We start from the raw sequence: 24114 nt of genomic DNA on the forward strand, positions 1-24114 counted from the left end.
TCAACTATAAAAAAATAGCATCTACCTCCCCAGGCTGTTATGAGAAACGCACGAGTAAAGCTCTTAGAACAGTGCCTAGCACATAATGGGTGCACACTAAATATATGTTTATTTCCCCTCCTCCCCCTCCCCATTTCTATTTTTGCTTTTTTACTTTGCAACATTTCATAAAGGTCTTTTTTTTCCCCCAAATTTGCTTGCATTCATCATTCTCCTTGGACTTAATCACTTTGTAATATTCTACGGCATGTGTCCCATGACTTATGTAATTATCCCTCTATTGTTGGACAGTTAGGTTGTTTCCAGTTTTTGCAATTACTATTGTTATGGAAATCTATGTAACAGATGCTTTTTTAGGTTCATTTATTTTTGGGGAAAAACACTTTCAGGTATATTTTTAACAACGGAATTATTGGGTCAAAGGCTATGAAAAATTTTGTAACTTTTAGTGTGTACTGCTAGATTGTTGTCCAAAGAAATCCTAGAAGCTTGCAATCCTCCAGGAGCATATCAATCAGTAAGTGTTTATTAAGCACCTACTATGTGCCGGGCAACAGGGATAAAAGTATATCTATGCCTGTTTTACCACAGCCCTGCCAGCACTGGATAAAAAAATCTTCATTAGCTCCTTCTCCCAAAGGATCTGCTGCCAAGAATTACTCCTTTGGGGCCCCTTATGATTACATGGCAATCACTGCCCTCTCCCAAGGATATCTTCTTCCTGGTGCTATTCTTTTTTTTATTGTTGTTTTTTTTGTTTGTTTTGTTTTGTTTTTTGTTTTTGGCAGGGCAATTGGGGTTAAGTGACTTGCCCAAGGTCACACAGCTAGTACATGTGTCAAGTGTCTGAGGCCAGATTTGAACTCAGGTCCTCCTGACTCCAGGCCCGGTGCTCTACTCACTGTGCCACCTAGCTGCCCCCATTAATCTTGCTTTATTCTAGAGAAAGAAGATTTCATCTTAGGATCATGAGATTTCAAGATGAGAGGGAATTAAGAGTTTACCTGGTCCAATCCCACTTTCCTTTTATGGATGAGGAAAATGAGACACAAATATTAGAAGGGATTTGTTCAAGCACACATGGAGTAAGCAGCAATGACAGGTCTCCAAACCAGGTCCTTGGACTCCGTACAAGTGCAGTGCTCTGTCTACTACAAAGAGCCACAAAACCAAGTATACAGAATGAGGAAATAATATGGAATCTCCCTCAGATGCCTTCCACTTCAATTCAGAACTGGGTCACAGGGGCATCAGAAGGATAGAATTACAGAATTTTAAAGTTGGAAGGGGTCTCAGTGGCCCTCTAATCCAACACCTGAAAAAGAATTTCCTCTGTAACAGCTGAAAAGGGCTCATCTTGGTTTTGCTTGAAGATTTTCAACAAGGAGGTGCTGATTACCTCCTGAGACTGCCATTCTACCTTGGACAGCTCTAATACTTAGGTAGCTTTTCCTAACCTCTTGCTTCTTCATAATTTCAGCCCATTGCTCCTAGATCAACGTGCCGAGATCAAGCAGAGCTAGGGCCATCCATCTTCCAGGTCACAGGCCCTTCAGAAACTTGAAGGTGGCTATCATGTCCCTGTCCAGGCTAAACATCTCTGGTCCTTTCGACCAATTAATTGTCACGTGGAATGAACCTGAGACCCTTCGGCCCCCTAGCTGGCCTCCTCTGGGAGTTCTCCAATTTATCAATGTCTTTTCAGGTGGTGTTTAGAAATGAAAATAAATACTCTTCACATGGTCTGCTAAGACAGAGGACCGAGGAATGGTCATTCCTGGAAGCTAGGCCTTTCTGTATCTAGCCCAAGATCAAATTGGCTTTCTTGGCAAATCAAATCAAGTGAGATAACCTGAAAGCACTCCATCAATGCTGACTGTTGTTCTGTTATTTTCCATATCTCTCTGTTTATTCAAGTTGAGTGTACAAACCCCCCTCCCCAAATCCCTAGAGCCAAAGGTAAAACTTTACATATATCCCCACTGTTTCATTTTATTAGATATGGCCCAATCAGTATTGCAGCCAGTCAAGTCTATTCATGTTTATCTCTCAGCCAGGGTATTAGCTACCCCTCCCTGCAGTGAGCTTTGAAATCTATTTTCCCAAAATCTGTGTGTCAGGAAACCATATGTTCAGTCTCCCTCCCTTCTGTACTGGCTTCATGTTGGCGTCTTAATGTTTCTATCCTCTTTTCCCCACAATTATTTCCTCTGATGTGGTGGATGGATAAGTAAACACATCAGCCAGTGGACTTGGGTCTCTCCTATTTCTTCCAGCCCCAAACTTGATCCTGAAGTGTTTCCTCAGGGACCTGTAAGCCCAGAGCACCAACCACCTTCCTCTCTGAGACCCAGGACCCTGTCTCTCCAGCTCTTGGTTAGAACACATCTCTTCTCTTCTCTTTTCCTCTCTTCCTCCCTGGGTGACCTCAATTCCATGGCATTGACTTCTCCTTCCTGAAGAAATCCCTCTAGGCTTTTGACCCAATAAATTTGGGGTGTGTACATGTGTGTGGGTGGTTTCCAGTTTTGGAGCTGATGATTTTGTGGGTGTGCTCATATGCTTATGTGTTTGTATATGTGTGGGGGGAAAGAATTCCTCTTTTGACAATTGGTGATGATTTTGTATGAAGGGTGGTTCCTGGGGAGATAAAGAACAAAATCTCAGGATGGGAAAAGGTAACATCCATTCCTTCTCAGCCTTGTGGTCTTCTCTTCTTCTCCGAATTACCCCCTAGGATAGTGAGAGGAGCTCTGAATTTGGAATCAGATTATCTTGGTTTTAACCCTAGCTAAAGCCAGTCTTCATGACCTTGCCTTTTCTTCTTGGCGGGTCTCAGTTTCTTCATCTGTAAAATGTGGAGGTTGAATTTAGTGAGGCTTTTGGAGGCCTGCGTTGAAGGAAACAAAGGGAAATGGGCGAGCAGGGAGAATTTTTTATAGAAATCATAGAAAGTTAAAAGAGAGAAATGCAGGCGAGGCAGGGGATGGCTGTGGGTGGGAGAGATCTGTGCTCTGTTCCAGCCCTGCCATTGGCCCTACGGCCTTGGGAAAGTCAAGGAGTTATGGAACCTCAGAAGTGGAAGGGATCTTGGAGGTCAGCCACTTCATTCACCACCACATTTTGATTTTTGTTTTTATAATACCTTCATTTCCAAAGACATCTCTCCTCCCTTCTTACATTCCTCCCCATATCTCACCCAGGGAACCTCCCTCTGTTACAAAGAAAAGAGGGCGAAAGCAGTTTGTTTCAATAGAATAATAGATTAAAACCTCAGCAAAATCTACCAGTCTACGTGATGGTCCACACTTACGACCCACCACCTCCACAAAGAAGGAAGGAAGATACATTTTACCAGGTTTCATTTTATCCTTGAATAATCAGATCTTTCCTCTTTTCATTTAACCCTTTGGAACCTGGCTTCCAACTTTATCACCCTACTGAAACCTTTCTCCAGAGTCATCCACAATAGCTTAATGGCCAAATCTGGTGGTCTTTCCCCCTCAGTTTTCTTTCTTTTCAATCTATCTGCTATATTTGACATGGTGGATCACCTTCCCTTCCCAGATACTCTGGGTTTTTGTCATACCATTCTCTCGGTTCTCTTGCTACCTGTCTCATCATCTCCTCTACTATTTCATCATCCATATGAAAACTCCTATCTGTGGGAGCTCCTCAAGGTTCTGTCTGGGGCCCTCTTTTCTTCTTCCTCCACATTCTCTCTCAGGAAACTCATTAGATCCCATGGATGTAATTATAATCTTTATGCTGATGACTCACAGATGTATATATCATATCCCAGATCTCCAATTCTATATCACCAATGCCCTCTTGGATATCTCAGACTGGATGGCCTGGGGGTATCTTAAATTCAATGTATTCAAAACTGAATTCATGATCTTTCATTTCTTCCAAATTCCCCTATTTTTCTTGAGTGCACCGTCATCCTCCTGGTCACCTAAGCTCACAATCTGGGTATCATCCCAGCCTTCTCACCTTTTCTCACCACACATAGCCAATCCATTGATGAACTTGCCATTTCTACCTCCACAACATGGATCGTCTCTGACACCTCTCCACTCCACTTCATATTACAGCATCTACCTTCTCAGTGATCTTTCTGCCTCAAGTCTCTCCCCATTCAAATTCATTTTCTACACTGCTGCCAAAATGATTTTCCTTACAGGCAGATCTGACCATGTCACTTCTTAGCCCTATTACTGATTCCCTATTATATCTAGGATCAAATATAAATTCCGTTTAGCTCTTAAAGTCCTGCACAATCTGACCCCAAGCTAAATTTCTGGCCTTTTTTTGGGCATTACTTCCCTTTCAGAACTCTGAAATTCAGTCCACCTGGCCTTTTTTATTTTTCTCAAACAATGCACTCCATCCCTGGCCTTTGTATTGGACATCACCCATTCACTTTCTCTTGATCTCAGCCTTTCTTCCTTTAAGATGCAGCTCAGGCACTATCTTCTTCAGGAAGTCTTTCCTGCTCCCACCACCTGCTAGTGCTCTCCCTCTCAGAATACCTTGTATTTAACTATTTTTTTTTATTGTTTTTGTTGTATACTTGTGTTTGACTCTTTGTGACCCCATTTGGAGTTTTCTTAGCAAGGACACTGGAATGGTTTCCCATTTCCTTCTCCAACTCATTTTACAGGAAACTGAGGCAAACAGGGTTAAGTAACTTGCCCAGCGTCACACAGCTAGAAAGTGTTTGAAGCTGAATTTGAACTCAGGACTTCCTGACTCCAGACCCAGAGCTTTATCCACTGTACCCTCAGCTGCCTATTTAAGTATTTTATATTTAACTTATTCTTATGTTTATTATTTATGTACTTGTACTCATTATATTTCCCATTACAATGTAAGATCCTTGGGAGTAGGAATTGTTTCATTTTTTGCCCTTGTATCTCCAGGACCCAGAACAATACCTGGCACATAGTAGGTACTTCATAAATGCTCACTAATTGACTGATAGGTTTCTTCTCTGGAACAAAACTAGGTTGTTCTAATCACATAGCGGGTCGGGTAGGTGGCAGTGGATAGAGCACCGGCCCTGCAGTTGGGAGGACCTCAGATATTTACTAACTGCATGACCCTGGGCAAGTCACTTAACCCTGATTGCCCCCTCCCCCAAAATTGCGTAGCATTTAGTTTGCCAGCTACCTCATTTAACAGAAGAAGAGGCTGAGACTGAGTGAGCTGAAATTACCTGCCCAAGGTCACATTGAAAGAAGACATTTTTAAAGGTAAAATCTCACAGGAGTTAGAGCTGGGAAGGGCCGAGGCCCATGGAGAGGAAAGCCTCCCCACAGTTTACACAGGGCATAGTAGAAGAGTGAGGAAACCCCTTACCCTCTCTGGTTTTATTTCCCCACCTGTACAATAAGGGAGTTGGATCGGATGGCACCTAAGGTGCTACTCAGCTTGGTCTTTTTGTCCAAGCATGATTTATTTTCCTGGTTAGAGCTGGTTCTAGAGAATGTGTTTATGGTTAGTCTCTAACTATTATTCACAGCATAGTCTCTGAGTCCTGACTATCTCCCCTGAGATCCTTCCCCACCTCTCCCCCCAAATGTCCCCTTTGTAACTTCCAGGGTAGGGCAGAGAAGCTGGGGAAGGGGGGTCAGGTTGGGTGCTTGTTCCTTATCTCCTCCCCAGCCCCAGCTTCCTTTCCTCTCCTTTCACTCAGCCAGAGCACAGAAAACAGGGATCATGGGATTTAGAGCTAGATGGGAACTTACAGATGGAGAAAGTGAGTCCCAGAGAGGTTGTGACTTTCCTAAGATCACACAGTAGTGGAGTCAGAATTTGAACTTGTTTCCTGACTCCGAATCCAGTCCTCGGGCCACTATACAGACATTTCCCCAACCTTAGCCCCACAAGGGCAGGAAATGTACAGATGGCTTTGACCTTGGTTGGTGTGGGGGAAGGGGAGGAGGGTGACCCTTTCAAGCAGAGAAGGGCATTAAGGGAAGGTTATCTTATCAGAAAGAGAGAAACAAACAAAGGGACCCAGCCCCAGCGTGTCACACGTATGCATGTGTGAGAGCACACAGACATCAGTGACACACACGCAGGCTGGCATAGAACCCCACCCAGCCAGGATACACATGGTACACCAACATGCATGATGTCTCATCCTTCACCTGCAGCATAAATCTCCTTCAGCCCCTGCTCCGCCCACTCTTTCCCCTCAATTCTTTTTCCAAGGGGAGATAACCCTTTGCCCTCCCTGGGAAAGGAGAAGAGGGGCCCCAGGATAGGTGCCTCTATGTCTGGGGTACTGGCAGCCTCGATAACAGTTCTCTTCCTGAACGGCATGTACCGCAACATCACCTTTTGTCCACCAGGCCTCGTAGGTGGGAGGGACTGCCACCTCCTTCTTTGTCCCTCAGGAGGGCCCCAGGCAGAGAGACAGGCAGAACCTTGAAATTCCTAAAGGGGAAATTTGGGGAAATTATTTCAAATTTCTTCTTTTTTTCAGTCCATCCTCCACACAAGTGCTACCTCTCAGGTCAGGGCACCAAGAATCCACTAATCAATGGGCTCCAATGACTCCCTCCTGCCTCTAGGACAAAAGCATACTCTACTGTCTGGCATTTCAAGCCCTTCGCATCTTGGTGCTAACCTACCTTTAGGGACTAAATCTACTGGGCTTCCCTTCTTACTTCTGTGGTCTAGCCCAATGGGTCTTCTTACTCTTCCTTCCATGGGACCCTCTATCTCTGTGCCTTTTCTTGGGTCAGTCCCCATTTCGGAAGGACCTTGGCCTCTTCCCTTCTGCCTTTCAGACTCTAGTTTCCTTCCAAACTCGGTAGTTTATCAGCTACCACAAATTCTGAGACAATGGTCTCTTCTACAGAAAGCCTTTCCCAACTCGCTGAGCTGCTCCTGCCAGGCTCCCCACTCTCATTATCTTGTGGGCATCTAGTTTTTCCTACACATTTTGCATAAACTTACATAGGTCCACATCTCCTCTTATAGAATATAGTTCCTTTTGTCTCTGTATCTTTAGTGTTTAGCATAGTGCCTAGCACACAGAAGGAGAAAGGGAAGGGAGCAAGCATGGTGTTTATTATGTGCCAGGCACTTTGCTAAGCACGTGGACACTTATAATCTTGTCTGAATGCATAATGACTGGTTGTTGTTCTTCGTTCTCGAAGAGGACCAAAATGACATCACCATGCTTGAGTCAAGTTTCAATGTGTCTGACTGTGGCTGATCAGGCCAATACGAGCTCGGAATGCTCTACCTCCGGTCTGGCACAAATAGTCCATGTGACCATTTGGGGTGGATTCTCTAAATTTGTGCATCCTGTGTTTCCTTTGAGCTGTTTCAATTCTGCTTTACTCTTAGAGCACAGCACCTTCTCTGATGTGGGCACGCCAGGCTGAGCGGTCCTGGGCCAGTGCCTCCCATGTCGCATAATCAATTCCAAAGTTCTTGAGAGAGACCTTGAACACAGTACGGTCCACCTAGCTGCCCTTGCAAACCTCAACTTACTATACAAATACTAGCTATTATTATCATGGTCGCTAGGTGGCAGAGTGGAGAGAGTTCTGGGAAGACCTGAGTTCAGATATGACCTCGAATACTTCCTAAACTGTATGACGCTAGGCAAGTCACTGAAGCCTGTTGGCCTCAGTTTCCTCATCTGTCAAATGAGTTGGAGAAGGAAGTGGCAAACCACTCCAGTGTCTCTGCCAGGAAAACCCCAAATGGGGTCACGAAGAGGCGGACAGAATTGAAATACCTGAACAAGCGAAAGCTTTGCAAAGTCACTTTATAAATGTGATCGCATTGGAGCTTAGATATCTAAAGATTATCTAAATCGGAGATGATCAGAAGGAAAGATGCAGCATTAGGGGGGATTGGGAAGCGGGGGAAGGGGAGCCATTTATGTAGTGTCTACTACAGCGCCAGGCCATTTGCTAAGTGTTTTACAAATATTATCTGATTTTATCCTTACAACAACCCTGGGAGGGAGGTGCTGTTATTATCCTCATTTTACAGATGGGGAAGCTGAGTCACAGAGCAGTTAAATGACTTGCTCAGAGTCACACGGTCAGTAAGTAGCTGAGGCCAGATCAGATGCTTTGAGTCACCTTGCTGCTATACACAAGCTGAAAGATCAAGATAGGACTTTTTTTGGCTGCTGTGTCACACTATCATTCGTGAAGAGCAGACATTGGGTTGTCCTCATTCTGTGTGTTCTATGTGTACGTGGCTTGTTCTGTGAACCATTGCCCCATCTATGGGTGGTCCCACTTGCTTAGTTAGCATCCTATATGCTGGTGGCACCATGTACTGGGTATCCTGTGTGCTGGTGACCTGTCTGCTGGTTGTACCACGTGCTAAGCTTCCTATATCTTGGTGGTGCCATACACTGGATCTCCTGTGTGATGGCTGCCAGTTAAGTCAACCTATGGCCAGACATTATTTATCTTGGGATCAAAGCCACCTTCTTCCTGATGACTCCACCACTTCTGTGGCTTTCTCTTAATTTTCCTTAGTTGAAAAAAATCCGTTTTAGAGAATTTCTGCTTGGTCTCAACTTAAGGAGAAAGGGGTTGGCCCAAACGGGGCTGAGAAGAGTAGAGGTCAGGTCATGGTAAGGGTCAGAGTGGTGGCAACACTTGGCCTGGTTCTGTAGATCTGAGGTAGTGAGGACATTGTGGCAGGCTGGATGAAGAGGGGAGTGGGAGAGCCCTTAAGGGAGGGGGAAAGTCAGTCATTGTGAGGGTCCTGGGTCTCTCCCTCTCTGGCTGTCCTGGCTTCCCCTCATGAAACCCCGACCAACTTCTGGCTGCTGTCCCAAGGAGCCAATAATCAGCGTCAGTCCTTGTGCTCTTATCTCCAAGTTCCTTTAGGGGCTGGTCTTGTTCTTTCCGTACCCTTCCCCCTACCTATATCAAGAGCTGTCAAGGTCGAGGGTACATTTGTCTGCTCAGTTCAGTCCCCAAAAGAAGGCCCTGGAGCAGCCATGGGGAAGTCGGTGAGAGCAGGGTGTGGGAAACCCTGGACCTGAGACCCACCCTATGCAGGGAAGCAAAGCTATGACTCCTGTCCTGGGTCCAGGGGAGAGGGTATCATCCTGGAGACCCAGGGTCTTGTTCTAGACCCAGAGGAGGCTGTGGTCCTGTTCTGGGTCTGAGAGAGACTGGGGACCTTGTCCTGTATTTAGGAGAAAAGATAGCTGAGAGACCCACCTTGGTCCAGGGAAGGCATGCGGAGATTGGGGATCTTCTTTTAGGTCCAGGATAGGAGCTGAATGTCCCATCCCAGGGAGAAGGGAGGAGGAGACTGGGGGTCTTGTTTTGGGTCCAGAGAAGAGGTAGCTGAGGTTTCCATCCTGGGTCTAGGGGAGAGAGGGCAAGTGAGGGCCCACTGGGAATCCAGGGGAGGCTGTGGCTGTGTCCAGGATCTTGGCTGGGGGTGAGGGGTGGCTTCTGTCCCCTCTCTTCTCCATTGTCCTCCCTCCACCAGGACAATTATGAAATGTACTCAGTGGAACTGGGCCGGAAGGGCCCTGGGGGAGATATGGAAGCCAAGCTTCAGAAGAAGAAGAAGAAAGGAGGCGGTGGGGGGAAGAAGGAGAAGCTGGAGAACATGAAGAAGGAGATGGAGATTGTGAGTGAGGGCTGTGAGGCAGGAGGGCAGAAAAGTGTATCGGGGGGCTGGGGGAGGGGGTGGGCAGTTGGAGTGGTCGCTGAGCTCCTCTCTGCTGTTACAGAATGATCACCAGCTGTCAGTGGAAGAACTGGAGAAGAAATACCAGACAAATGCAACCAAGGTGAAGAGAGGGGAACAGAGAGGCAGAGATATGTGGAAAGAGACAGAAACAGAGATACAGAGAGACAGATTGGGGAGGGAGAGACAAAGACAGGGAGAGACAGACAAAGACTGAAAGACAAAGACAGAGTTAGGGAGAGGAGAGAAATAAAGACAGGGAAAGAGAGATACAGAGTGAAAGACAGAGTAAGAGAGACAGAGAGAGGCTGAAAAAGAGTAAAAGAGAAAGGGAGGGAGAGAGAGACAGAGAGACAGAGACAGATGGGAGAGAGAGAGAGACAGAGACAGAAAGACAGGAGAGAGAGAGTAAAAGAGAAAGCCTGAAAAACAGAGTAAAAGAGAAAGGGAGGGAGGGAGAGAGAGAGAGAGAGAGAGGGACAGAGACAGATAGACAGAGACAGATGGAGGGGGACAGAGACAGAGAGATAGGGGAGAGAGAGGCAGAGAGAGAGACAGACAGGCAGAGACAGAGATAGAGAGAGAGAGAGACAGAGAGAGGCTGAAAAAGAGAGTAAAAGAGAAAGGGAGGGAGAAAGAGACAGAGACAGAGAGACAGAGACAGATGGGGGGAGATAGTGACACACACAGAAAGAGACAGAGGCAGACAGGGGAGAGAGAGAGACAGACAGAGATAGAGAGAGATAGAGAGAGAATGAAAGACAGAGATGAGAGATAGACACAGATAGAGAGTCTCAAAAGTTTAGCTGTGGAAGGGGCTCCTGCAGCTGTCTAGTCTACCCCATGCCCAAGCACAAGCCCCTTCTACAACATCCCAGCCCACCAGGGGATCATGAAGCCTCTGCATGAAGACTCCCCGTGCCAGAGAGCTCGCTACCTTCAGAAGCAGTCCCCTGTTCCTCTTCAGGGCAGCTCTTTCATTGCTGGGTTTTTTTTCTTCCTGACAATCAGCCTAGCTAACCAGCCTTTTTGAAACTCCTACTTGTTGCTCCTGGTTCCTCCCTCTGGGGCCAAGCTGAGCAGGGCTAATCATCCTCATGCCAGTTTTTGGATATCATGTCCCTGGAATCTTCTCTTCTCCTTCAACCAATCCCCACCTGGCCAGAGACTGAGGCCCTTCCCCTTCTCAGTCACTCTCAAGCTTATCCCAATCTGTTTGGAATTGGCCCTAGTAAGCCAGATGTTATCTGATGTGGAGAAAGAGACAGGGAGACCCAGAGACAGACACAAGAGAGACAAGCTGTAGATAAAAAAAGGGAAATGGATTAAGGAGGGGCAAATGAGACCTACAAAGACTGAGGCTGGTGGCCTGGGGGGGTAGAGAGGGTGATAGAGCCCCTTTGGGAGGAGGTCCTGGGTGAGGTCGTCCAGCTTTGACCCTTCTTTCCCTGCCTGCCCTCCAGGGTCTGTCCACCCGCTTGGCAGCTGAGATTCTGCTCCGAGATGGGCTGAATGCCTTGCGTCCCCCCAAAGGCACCCCTGAGTATGTGAAGTTTGCCAGACAGTTGGCAGGGGGACTCCAGTGCCTCATGTGGGTGGCTGCAGCCATCTGCCTCATCGCTTTTGGCATCCAGGCTGGAGAGGGGGACCTCACCACAGATGATAATGTGAGCCCACTCAGGAATTCCCAAGCAGTCGATGTCCAAGGAGTGGGTGGGGAGGCTAGAACATCAGGTGTCCAGAACATTTTAGACTGGGATGTGTCCTGAGCAGGGAACGGTGGGCTGATGACCTTCCCCCCCACCCCAAGTGTAATCATTCTCTGTCCATACTCCTCAGCTCTATCTAGCCCTCGCTCTCATTGCTGTTGTCGTGGTTACCGGCTGCTTCGGTTACTACCAGGAATTTAAAAGCACGAACATCATCGCCAGCTTCAAAAACCTCGTGCCACAGGTCTGGGATGCCCCGAGATGGGAAGGGATTGGAGGTGGGAAGGATGTAGCAGGGATAGTGGAAAGATCCTCGGACTGAGGAGGCTGGAGAGGTCTGAGATCGAATGAACAAATGAAAGAAAAAACATTTATTAAATACCTACTATGCATCTAGCATTGTCCAAGGTGCTGAGTATAGAAAGGGGGAAAAAAAAGAGATAGCCCCTGATCTCAAGGAGCTTGCTTACTAATGGGGAAAACAACACACTATAAGGGGGTGGGGGCCAAGGAAAGGAGCTGTGGTCTGGGGAGTCACAGAGCTGGTGAATGGAGCCAGAGAGGCAGTTGATTATCATTTTCCTTCCACTAGTATTGACTCGATTACTGTTCCCGTAGCAAGGGGCAGAAGGAAGGGGGAGGAAAAGCATTTATTAAGCACCTACTATGTGACAGGTACTGTGCTAAATGCTTTACAGATATGATCTCATTGAAGACTCACAACAATCCCGTGAGCTAAGTGCTGTTATGATTTCCATGTTATAGCTGAGGAAGCTGAGGCAAACAGGCGGAGAGAGATGGGAGAGAACCTGGCCTTTCTCCCAGTGTGGTGACTCCATCCATGGGTGTTGGTCAACTCTCTACCCTGTTGTCTCAAGAGAGTTGTTTGGGGCATTCCGAGATGAAGGGACAGGCTTGGGGTCACACATCGCATATGTGTCAGAGAGAGGATTTGAATCTGAGTCTTTGTGGCAGGAGAGGGTCATAGATTCAGAGCTGGACGGGATCTCGGAGACCATCTTAGTCCAACTCCCTCATTTGACAAATGAAGAAACTGAGGCCCAGTGACTTGGTCACATAGGTCTATAGGGTCAAAGGCAGGGTCCTTCGACTCCGCCTTCGATAAGAGTAGCCCACATTTTATAACATTTATAAGGTTATAACATTATAAGGTTAACAAAATGCTTTTCCTATCAGAGAAACGGCAATTCTGTCAGGTTGCAGTTAAGGAACATTACAGATGAGGAAACAGACCCACAGTCCTACAGCTAGGGAATATCAGGCCTGAACCTTGGGCAAGTCACTTAAACGTCTTTGGGTCTCAGGTTTCTCATCTGTGAAATGAGGAGGTTGGATGAGAAGGCCTTTCAGGCCCCTTCCAGCTCCATGTTTAGGGTCTCTGAACCCAGATTCCCCTCCTCGGGCCAGAGCTCTTCCTGCTAAGCTGGCTGGCATTCATGCTCACTGGCTCTCCCCATCTCTCAACTCCTCTGCCTTAATCCCCTCCTCCAACCTCTCTGCCTTTCAGCAAGCCACCGTGATCCGAGAAGGGGACAAGTTCCAGATCAACGCTGACCAGCTGGTGGTGGGAGACCTGGTAGAGATCAAGGGAGGTGATCGTGTGCCGGCCGACATCCGCGTCCTGGCTGCGCAGGGATGCAAAGTAGACAACTCTTCACTGACTGGAGAGTCAGAGCCACAGACCCGTTCCCCAGAGTGCACGCATGACAGTCCCCTGGAAACACGCAACATCGCCTTCTTCTCCACCATGTGCCTGGAGGGTCAGCATCCCCAACCCAGAAGAGTCACCAGACCCTGCCTCCTGCTGCCACCAGCAGCCTTCCTCCTGCCTCCTCTATGTGGCCAACCCCAGAATCCCTCCCCATTTCCCAAGTCACTCTGGTTCTGATCTTCCTAGTCACCATGTCCCCCTCTGTTCCCCCTACCAGGCACAGCACAGGGATTGGTAGTAAACACCGGGGACAGGACCATCATTGGGCGCATTGCATCACTGGCCTCGGGTGTGGAAAATGAGAAGACCCCAATCGCCATAGAGATCGAACACTTTGTGGACATCATTGCAGGGCTCGCTATCCTCTTTGGGGGCACCTTCTTCATCGTGGCCATGTGCATTGGATACACCTTCCTTCGGGCTATGGTCTTCTTCATGGCCATTGTGGTGGCTTACGTGCCTGAAGGACTGCTGGCTACTGTCACAGTGAGCCTGATATGGGGGCTCCTCCAAAAGTCATGGTGAACCTGGGACACAGGTCACTGTTGGCCAAGTCATTGTTGGTTGAAAGTGCCCTCTGAAAGGTTACCAGCTAGTCACACTGGTCCGGTTAGAGGACAGAGGGAGCAAGGGGAGAGCCCTGGATGCCTGTGTCTAGGCAGGGAAGGGGAGGGATAGGGTTGGCAGCTTGAAACCCACATCCTCTTCCTTGCCCCTAAGGTTTGTCTGTCCCTGACGGCCAAACGCCTAGCTCGGAAGAACTGTGTGGTCAAGAACTTGGAGGCTGTGGAGACACTGGGTTCTACTTCTGTGATCTGCTCAGACAAGACAGGAACTCTCACTCAGAACCGCATGACTGTATCCCATCTATGGTTTGATAACCATGTGCACACAGCTGATACAACTGAGGACCAGTCAGGTAAGGGAGGAGAGGGCTGGTCATCTGGGTGACAGGGAGAGGAGGCCTGGGGAACAGACAACCTAGCCTCGGTTCTGGCTTCAGCACTTAACTATATACCTATTCACTTCACTTTCTGCCTTCCTGGTGCTCAGTTTCTAGACAGACAAACAGATGGATGATACATACATACATGCATACATACATACATACATACATACAAATATGGATAGATAAATAGAAAAATGGATGGATGGATAGATAGATAGATATCTAGATAAATACATGCACCCAAAGATAAATATATGGATAGATAGATGGGGGGGAGAGAGAGAGAGAGAGAGAGATGGATGGATAGACAGATAGATAGATACCTACATGCACACAAAGATAAATAGATGGATAGATAGGGAGAGGGAGGGAGGGAGAGAGAGAGAGAGAGAGAGAGAGAGAGAGAGAGAGAGAGAGAGATGAGATGGATGGATGGATGAGTAGATGGGTAAATAGATGTATACATCCAAAGATAGATGGATGGATTGATATAGATAAAAAATTAAGTATGTGCCAGGCACTACATGAAGCATAATAACAGTGAATACTAATTGGTAGCATTTATAGGATACTTTAAGATTTGTAAAATGCTTTACAAGTATTACATCATTGGATCCTCCCAACCCTAGGAGGTAAGTGCTGTTATCACCCATTTTACAGATGGGGAAACTGAGTCAGAAAGCAGTTAAATGTTTTGCTCAGGATCAAACACCTAGTCAGTGCCTGACTGAGGCAGGATTTGAATTCAGGTCTTTCTGTTTCCAAGTCCAGCATTCTTTCCACTATACCACATGGGACACCTTCCTCTTTACTCAAGCAAGGAACTGTCCCTGTCCTCAAAGAGCTTATGTTTTAATGAGGGAAGACAACATGTAAAGAGTGGAGTGTGGCTACAAGCCCAGCACACGGTTTGGAGCTGGAGGCTTGGTTCTTGACAAAATAAAGTTAATAATTAACAAATAATAGTAAATAATAAATAAAATAAGTTTCCTACCAGAAGCCAGGCTGACTCCAGGGGCAGGGTCTGATCCTGCAGGGAAGAGATGGGGGTGACACAGTTTGGTTGTTATTTGTCCTTTGCTCTTGAAGAGAACCAATGACATCAGGCGGGTGATGTGTTAGGACTGGTGACCAGGATGTGCAAATTCTTCCAAATGAAAGGCTTGGTCCTTTCTGGCTCTTAGTCCTGAGATCTAATTATTTCTCCCTCATTTTCCTCATCTCTAAATATGGTTGAGTGGTCCATTAGGGCACCTTTCCAGGCACCAACCTGTTTCCCTCCTACCCACTGTGTCCTCCCAGGACAGACCTTTGACCAGTCTTCGGAGACATGGCGGGCACTGTGCCAGGTACTGACCCTCTGTAACCGTGCAGCCTTCAAGTCCGGCCAGGATGCAGTGCCAGTACCAAAGGTGGGACCTGGGGACCTCGGGGAGGTTTGGGAGGAAGGGACTGACACTTCCAGGGTTGGGGGGATGGCAGGATCAGGGGTCCTGGCTTATAACAACCCCTTTGCATGTCCCTCTGGCCCCAGCGCATTGTGATAGGAGATGCCTCAGAGACCGCCCTGCTCAAATTCTCCGAACTGACCCTAGGCAATGCCATGGGCTACCGGGAGCGCTTCCCCAAGGTCTGCGAGATCCCCTTCAACTCCACCAACAAGTTCCAGGTGCGGCCCTGAAATATCCAACTCCCCCCCCCCCCCCGTGCCTACCCCCTTCCCCAGAGCCGGCCAACCAACCCCTTTCCCAAAACTTGCTAGATTCTCTGTGCCACCTTCCCAGAGGGGTCCACCACAAAGTGGGGAAAGTGCCTTGGGTTTGGGAGCCAGGAGAGACTGGCTCCCAGCTCCAACACTTACTAGCTGTGTGACCCCAGGCAAAAGCCCCTCTTGGGCTTGAACTTGGTCATCTGCAAAATGGAAGCCACAAGAGTTGTCACTTGTTGGGAGGAAAGTACTTTTACAAACTTCAGAACAGTTATAGAGTTGGGAATTAGAAGTATTTATTGTGAGCTCCCAGCCCACCTTAACCTCTCCCTCCATGGCTCCATTCACACTCCCATGACTCCCCTCTACCCTGGGTCCTGCAGAAGCAAAGTGCCCAGGCTTTGGAGTCAGATTCCCTGGGTCCAAACTCCTTGGGACCTGGACAAGTAATTTCATGTCTCTGGCATTGTGATCTGAGGGAGTCAGACGGCACGACCTTGAAGGCCCCTTCCAGCTCTAAGCCTCTGCCCTGCCCCCTTCCCCTGCCAGCTGTCCATCCATGAGCTGGAGGATCCGAGGGACAGGCGCCATGTGCTGGTGATGAAGGGAGCCCCTGAGCGGATCCTGGAGAGATGCAGCTCCATCCTTATCAAAGGCCAGGAGCTGCCCCTGGACGAGCAGTGGCGGGAGGCCTTCCAGACTGCCTACTTGGCCCTGGGGGGGCTGGGCGAGCGGGTCCTTGGTGAGCAGGGCTTGGGGAGTGGGGAGTGGGGATGGAGCTGAGGACCAGGGCTCAGGGCTGAGTTTCACCACCTCCACATAGGACCTGGCAGAAGCCTTCCTCCCCTCTGAGCCTTGGTTTCCTCATTTATAAAATGGGAAATTTCTAGGGTCTGACCCACAATCTGACTACTTGGTCCTGGAGCCCAGGGACCCTTCCTTAGGGAGAGCCCCAGGCTTCTCCCTCCATCATGATCCCAGGCAGGACTCTAATGCCCTTTGGTATCTGTAGGATTCTGCCACCTCTACTTGAGTGAAAAGGACTTCCCTCGAGGCTTTGCCTTCAACTCCGAAGACATGAACTTTCCAAACAGTGGGCTCTGCTTTGCTGGGCTCGTGTCTATGATTGATCCTCCACGGGCCACAGTCCCAGATGCTGTGCTCAAGTGCAGAACAGCGGGCATCAGGGTACCAAATGTGGGGCAGGGGTGACACTGGGGGGACAGGAGAGAGGGACAAAAGGACCACAGGATTCAGTTGTGGCTAAAAAGAAGGTTCCAGGGCTGGGGAATTAGGAGAGCTGGGTTTGAAATTTAACTTTGCCCCCCACCTGTGCCTGCCCTTGAACAAGTCACCAAACTTCCCCAGGTCTCAGTTTCTTCATCTAGAAAATGGGTGGGTTATTTCTAAGGCCCTTTCCTGATTTAAATGCCATGATACAGATCTTGTCCCTTTTTGGGGGCCTCAGTATCCTGAGCTAGCTAAGTGGCACAGTGGATAGAGCGGTGGACCTGGAGTCAGGAGGACTCCACTTCCTGAGTTCAAATCCAGCCTCAGACATTTACTAGCTATGTGACCCTGGGCGAGTCACTTAACCCTGCTTGCCTCTGTTTCCTCATCTGCAAAACGGAGAAGGAAATGGCAAACCACTCTAGTATCTCTGCCAAGAAAACAAATGGGGTTGTGTAGAGTCTGACATAACTGAAACAACTGAATACCACCACCAATATCCTCATCTGTAAAGTGGGGCCTGGTAGTGAAGGTAGAGAGTAGGTAACAAAGAAAGGGGACTGACCTTGGGTCTGGGAAGACCTGGGGTCAAGTCCTGCCCCTGACTCACACTGGCTGTAAGACCCCAGATTAGTCACTTAACCACATTGGGAGCTCCTTACATCGACAAATCACGGGTCTGGACCAAAAACAGCCATTGCCGTTGTAATTCTGTTTCAATAGTGTCATGGGGAAGAAACTCAGGGGAAGGAGCTGGACCTGCGATTAATTAGTGTGAGTCAGCACCTTGTCTGGCCAGAGGACTGAGTGCTTAAGTGATTTATTAATGGTCACTTTGGAGTGAGGGTGCCTCATACCTCAGTTTCCTCATCTGTAAAAATGACAGACCTGAACTAATGGTCCCGAAGGGTCCTTTTAGCTTTACACTTATAATCTGAGACCTGTGAACTCTTCTCCTCTTTACTCCAGGTGATCATGGTGACAGGTGACCACCCGATCACTGCCAAGGCCATAGCCGCCAGCGTGGGCATCATCTCTGAGGGCAGTGAGACTGTTGAGGACATTGCTGCCCGGCTCCGAGTGCCGGTGGAACAGGTCAATCGTCGGTGAGGCCCACCTCTCTCCCCTCCCCCAACTCTCTCTCCCACTATCTCCTCAACCCTGGAGATCTCCTGAGTCTGTTGTTCAGTCTTTTTCAACTGTGTCTGACTCTCCGTGGCCCCATCTGGGGCAAAGATAATGAAGTAGTTTGTCATTTCTTTCTCCAGCTCATTTGACAAATGAGGAAACTGAGGCAAACAGGATTAAGTGACTTGCCAGGGTCACACAGCCAATAAGAGTCTGAAGCCAGATTTGAACTCAGGAAGATGGAGTCTTCCTGAGTCCAGGCCTGGCGATCTAGCTACTGCGACACCCATGGGCCCGGCTAAGTGCTCTCAGCCTGACCTAACTCTAATTACATCTTCTGTTTTCTACCCCAGGGATGCTCGTGCCTGTGTGGTGAATGGGGCCCAACTGAAGGACATGGACCCAGCTGAGCTAGTGGAGATCCTACGCATGCACCCAGAAATGGTGTTTGCCCGGACCAGCCCTCAGCAGAAACTGGTCATTGTAGAGAGCTGCCAGCGGCTGGTATTCAAGTTTATAAGCATTTATTAAGTGCCTACTGTATACAAGGCACCATTCTCGCAATAGGGATAAAAGGACTCCTTGACAAATTCCCTGTCTGGTGGGATGGCACTTCTTCAATCATAGACAGGACTCAGTGCTGGAAAGGGCTTTCTAGATAGCGCCAACTCCCTCATTTTACAAACGAGGAAACTGAGTCCCAAAGAGGTCAAGCTGTGGTTAATCCAGAATCTGTGGTTAGTCCCAGGTCTCCTGATTCCAAATCTAGGGCTCTTTGGTCCTGGTCCTTGTGTGTCCCAGGCTAGGGAACTCCTGAAAGGACATTTACATCTTCTGGGTTCCAACCAGGTCTAGGAGTCAGCAATCTTTGGTTGGAGTCCTACCTCTGATTCTAACTGCCCATGTGATGTTGAGAAGTCCCTTGACCCTTGTAAGCCTGTTTCCCCATGCAGGGCATGAAGGTTTGGAGTGGGGAGGTGAGAACACCTTCCACAAGGTCAGAGTCTATGTTCCACCAATGAATACCTTGTGTGCTCAACCAAGTCATTTCCCCTTTATGGGACTCGGTTTTCCTGTCTGACAAATGGGAGGTTGGAAACGTTAATTGCCCTTTCAGCTCTAAATCCATTGCCTGCAAGGTTCTCTCCTCTCTAAACCACTCTGCATGTTCTCAGCCTGGTGGGGTGCAATCTGGACCGTGTCAGCAGTGGTCCTGGGCTCCAAGGGAGGTGGGAGGGTTAGGTAAGGCGAGGTTTTGGCTCCCATGCCCTGACCCTCAACCTCCCAACTTCCTTTCGCTTGTCCCCCGCAGGGCGCTATAGTGGCCGTGACCGGGGACGGAGTGAACGACTCCCCTGCCCTGAAAAAGGCGGACATCGGCGTGGCCATGGGCATCGCCGGCTCAGACGCCGCCAAGAACGCGGCCGACATGATTTTGCTGGACGACAACTTTGCCTCCATAGTTACTGGCGTGGAGCAGGGTGGGAGCTGTAGTGTGGACTGGGGGGAGGGGTGGTGGTAGTGGTGAGTGATGGGGTGTAGAGGGGAGGGGCCCCAGAGCGGGGGTGGGACGGAGATGCAGGACCGGGTCCAGGATACGGAACTGGGGCGGGGCACATAAGGAATGGGGGTGTCAGGAGACCAAGACGCTGAAGACCAAGGTAGGCGCCTGAGCAGAGTCGGGGCCACAATTTGGGATTGGGGGGTGAGCTTAGAATTCAGCTTGCGGGTCGGTATTTGGGGGCGATCCCGAGGGTCGGCAGGCCCTTGGTGGGGGATGGGGGAAGGCTGTAGAACCCAGGGAAAATTTCGGCCGGTCTCAGTCCCATGTCATGCGCTCCTGCCCCCTTTCCTTCTCTCTCCTAGGGCGTCTGATCTTCGACAACCTCAAGAAGTCAATCGCTTACACGCTGACCAAGAACATCCCCGAGCTGACCCCCTATCTCATTTATATCACTGTCAGCGTCCCTCTGCCCCTGGGGTGCATCACCATCCTCTTCATCGAGCTCTGCACTGACATCGTGAGACTTTGGCACGCCCCTGACCTTGACCCCAGCCGACCCCAAGACCCTCCCTTGACCCTCGCCCTCGACCCTGAGACCTTACTCGAGCACTTGGCTCTGATATTCCCCCCTTTCCCCAAGGACCCCCTCCCACATTCCCAGTGCCCCTCACCTCTCTCCTGTTTCTCCAGTTTCCCTCAGTGTCTCTTGCCTACGAGGCGGCAGAGAGTGACATCATGCACCTGCGGCCACGCAACCCCAAGAGGGACCGGCTGGTGAACGAGCCGCTTGCTGCTTATTCTTACTTCCAGATTGGTGAGGAACCCGCGGGGGCCCCAGTTTCTATTTCTCTCCCCCACCCCAATCTGTCAGCCCCAACCGTCTCCATCTTTTCTGTTCTTCTCTCTCTGTTTCTGGGATGTATAGAACTTTCAGGAGGACTAGCACCTCTGTTGAGTCCTGCGAGCCCTTTGCTGGGCTGCTCTTCCACCTTTGGCGTCCACCTGCCACCCAAATCTCATCTGTGGCTCCACGAAGCCGTGGCTTGCACAGTGGCCACATCCAGATAAAACATCTGGGCTAAACTAGGTTGAGGGTAAGGAGGGGGTCTCAAAAGCCAGTGAGTTAGGGGGATGTCAATCCTAACCACGTGAAGACTTCCCCTGGAGGAATGGGCAGAGGAGAACAATTTGTTCCCATGGCCATGAAGGCGGCTGAAGCAGGGGCTGTGGAGCACTCAGCTTAGTCAGACATCAAAGACGCCAAGGTCATCCACTGCACCCCAGGTCATTGCTACTTGTCCTGACTTTTGTCCTGCCATTGGACTTCTATGACTCTGGAAGACAGAGTGAGGCTGATGACTGTGCAGCTCTGCCTCACTTAAAGCCAATTCACCCACGAGTCAAGATGTCACCTGTGATGTCACTGGTCCTCTTCCAGAACAAAGGAGGAACAATACCTTGGTTTCTGGTCATTCATTCAAACCACATTTCCTGGAGCCAGATTATTCAATGACAGCATTATAGAATCACAGATCTTGAGTTGTAAGGGATTTCCCACCTTCTTTTCCATTCCCCTCTTTTCACAGATACAGAAACTGAGACCCCAGAGGTGGGATGACTTACCCAGGGTCACTTGGATAGTAAATGGTAGAGCTGGAATTTGAACCCATGACCTCTGAATCCTGATTGTGATCAGCTTCAAGGCTGACCCAGGGAAGCCCCCAGACCCATACAGACACTGATAGGGCCACAGTGCCTCCCCCCGCCCCCAAGGAATGATGCCTGGAAAGGAATGGGCATCCAATCCTCAGGTCTAAGGGATTGTCTCTCTCTGTACCCACTGTCCTGCGCTCCAAGGTGCCATCCAGTCCTTTGCTGGCTTCACTGACTACTTCACAGCTATGGCCCAGGAGGGCTGGTTCCCCTTGCTCTGTGTGGGCCTTCGGCCCCAGTGGGAGGATCACCACTTACAGGACCTACAGGACAGCTATGGCCAGGAATGGGTGAGCCCTGGTGACCTTTGAGTCCAGCCCAAGCATGAAGGAGGGCGAGGGGATGGAGAGGTGGAAATTGGCTGGACCAGGCTTTGGCTGTCCTGTGACCTCTGACCCCCTGACCCCACAGACCTTCGGTCAGCGTCTCTACCAGCAGTATACCTGTTATACCGTGTTCTTCATCAGCATTGAGATGTGTCAGATAGCGGACGTGCTCATCCGAAAGACCCGCCGACTCTCTGCCTTCCAGCAGGGCTTCTTCCGGTGACCAGCCCCAACCCCAGCCCCAGCCCCGGGATCCCTCCCTCCACTTCCCCATATACACACTCCCTTAGTGTTATGTGTGGTGGGTAAATTGGAAAGAGCCAGCATTCGGCTCTGGAATCAAAAGACCTGGGTTCAGATTTTCCCAGGCAGGTGATATAGATGTGATCTTGGTCCGAGTTCCTTCCCCCCTCTGCAAAATGAAGGCATTGGATTGGATGCCTCTAAGGGTCCCTTCGGCTCAAGGTCTAGGAGCCTCCAACCATTGGCTGCCCACTTACAGGCTCTGTGGTCTATGCAGTGCCACATTCTATTCTGGATCCTGACAGCAGCCCTGTGTGCTAATTCTAGAATCTGAAAGACTTGAGTTCCAATCCCACTTATTCATGGCGTGACCTTGGGCAAGTCCCTACCTCCTCTAGAGCATGCTCCCTTCCACATCTTTACTGTGTTGGATTAGATGGCCTCTTACCATGCTCCAGTGGATGGTTGGAAAGCACATAGCAGATACTAGCAGAGGAGAATGTGGAGACCTTGAGAAGGGAGAGGAGTTGCAGATTAGGGAGCAATCACAACCAATATTCAAGTGACATCCCTTGTACTCCCCATATCACACCAAAAATTATGTCCAAGTCCCTCATTTTGAAGTCATTGTTCATATAGTGTGTAAACTAGAGTCAGGAAAACCTGAGTTTGAATCCTGCCTCAGACGTTTACACTAGCTGTATGATCCTAGGCAACTCACTTGTCTGCCTCAGCTTCCTCCTCTGTAAAATGGGGATATTAATGGTCCCTACCTCCCAGGGTTATTTTGAAGATGAAATTGCACCCATAGGGTGCTTTGTAAGCTTTAAAGGGTTATGTAAACATGGGCTACCAAAGGGGAGAAAACCAAGGTGCAGAGCGGGGAAGAGATTTGTCTGACTGGGTCCCAAGGAGTTACTGGCAGAACGGGGAGCAGAGCCCAGGTTTCCTAACTCCAGGACCAGTGCTCTTCCAACCACCTCACCTGCCTTTCCCCTGGCCAGCCGGTCTCTGACTTCCTACCTCAGCCTTCACATCCCAGACCCCTTATTCCCCCTCCCAATCCCCCTAATCCTGCTCCACCTGCCAGATGCTGAGTCCTCAATGTCCCCCCAGGAACAAGATCTTGGTTATTGCCATAGTCTTCCAGGTCTGTATAGGCTGCTTTCTCTGCTACTGCCCTGGAATGCCCAACATCTTCAACTTCATGCCCATCCGGTACGGGAACAGAGGGCCTGGGGACCTGTGGTGCTGCTGGGGCCTCTGGGAAGTGCCCTGTCCCTTGTGACGCTTTGCCCCGAATCCCTCCAGGTATCAGTGGTGGCTTGTCCCAATGCCCTTTGGTCTTCTCATTTTCGTCTATGATGAGATCCGGAAGCTTGGCGTGCGCTGCTGCCCAGGAAGTGAGTTAAATTGCAGATAGCCCCCTCCTAACCCCACTGATGGACCTAATTCTGACTTCACTATCCAATAGTCAAACTAAACTTTTCTCCCAGGGTTCTTAGGTCCTTGTGGCCTATCTTTACCTTTCTCTGGACTTTTTTCTCATTTGTCTCTTCCCATCTCTATCTCTCCCTCAGGCTGGTGGGACAAGGAGCTATATTATTAATAGAGAAGCCACCAAGGATCTGGCCTTCCCTGGGGCAGATATCTCAGACTGGAGGGGAGAGAAGCTAGGAGTTCTGGATGCCCGGGTTCTCTATGGGGGGGAGGAGGCCAATAAAGAGTCATGTGAGCTGGAGCCTGGGAGTCCTTGTCTCCTTCCACCTGTATTGTACTTAGCCACTTTCACAGCCTCTTGAGGACAAATAAATTTTTTTCCCCTTTATTTATTTATTTATTTATTTATTTTCTTGGTTTTTTTTTAATGTTTAATTTTTTATTTTTAGTTTACAACACTCAGTTCCACAGGTTTTTGAGTTCCAAATTTTCTTCCCCTCCCTCCCCTCCCCTTCCCCCCAAGACAGCCTGGAATCCAATATATGTTCTACATGTACCTTTGCATTAAACATATTTACACAATAGTCAAGTCGTAAAGAAGAACCATGATCAATGGAGTGAATCATGAGAAAGAAGAAACAAAACCAAAAAAATATATAGAAAAAAAAGAGAGCAGATAGTTTCCTTCAATCCGCATTCAGACTCTATAGCTCTCTCCATCATAAGAACT

The 24114-nt window shown here is 49.0% G+C and overlaps 2 protein-coding genes across 2 annotated transcripts in view; both read left to right on the forward strand.

The window, feature by feature from the left end:
- Positions 1-24114, forward strand: part of LOC118839020 (zinc finger protein 850-like) — a 902460-nt gene that overhangs the window by 470263 nt on the left and 408083 nt on the right. The gene's annotated exons all lie outside the window — the stretch shown is intronic.
- Positions 8996-23553, forward strand: ATP4A (ATPase H+/K+ transporting subunit alpha). The gene is made up of 22 exons (XM_036746409.1): positions 8996-9007; positions 9499-9642; positions 9746-9805; positions 11166-11369; positions 11542-11655; positions 12940-13192; positions 13361-13629; positions 13864-14062; positions 15395-15504; positions 15627-15761; positions 16350-16542; positions 16813-16988; positions 18000-18136; positions 18512-18662; positions 19471-19639; positions 20025-20179; positions 20353-20476; positions 21520-21665; positions 21787-21920; positions 23061-23162; positions 23256-23347; positions 23525-23553. The coding sequence occupies exons 1-22, from the start codon at positions 8996-8998 to the stop codon at positions 23551-23553; spliced, it is 3108 nt and encodes a 1035-aa protein (XP_036602304.1).

The sequence above is a fragment of the Trichosurus vulpecula genome, chromosome 2 (genome assembly GCF_011100635.1).
Source record: "Trichosurus vulpecula isolate mTriVul1 chromosome 2, mTriVul1.pri, whole genome shotgun sequence".
NCBI lineage: Eukaryota > Metazoa > Chordata > Mammalia > Diprotodontia > Phalangeridae > Trichosurus > Trichosurus vulpecula.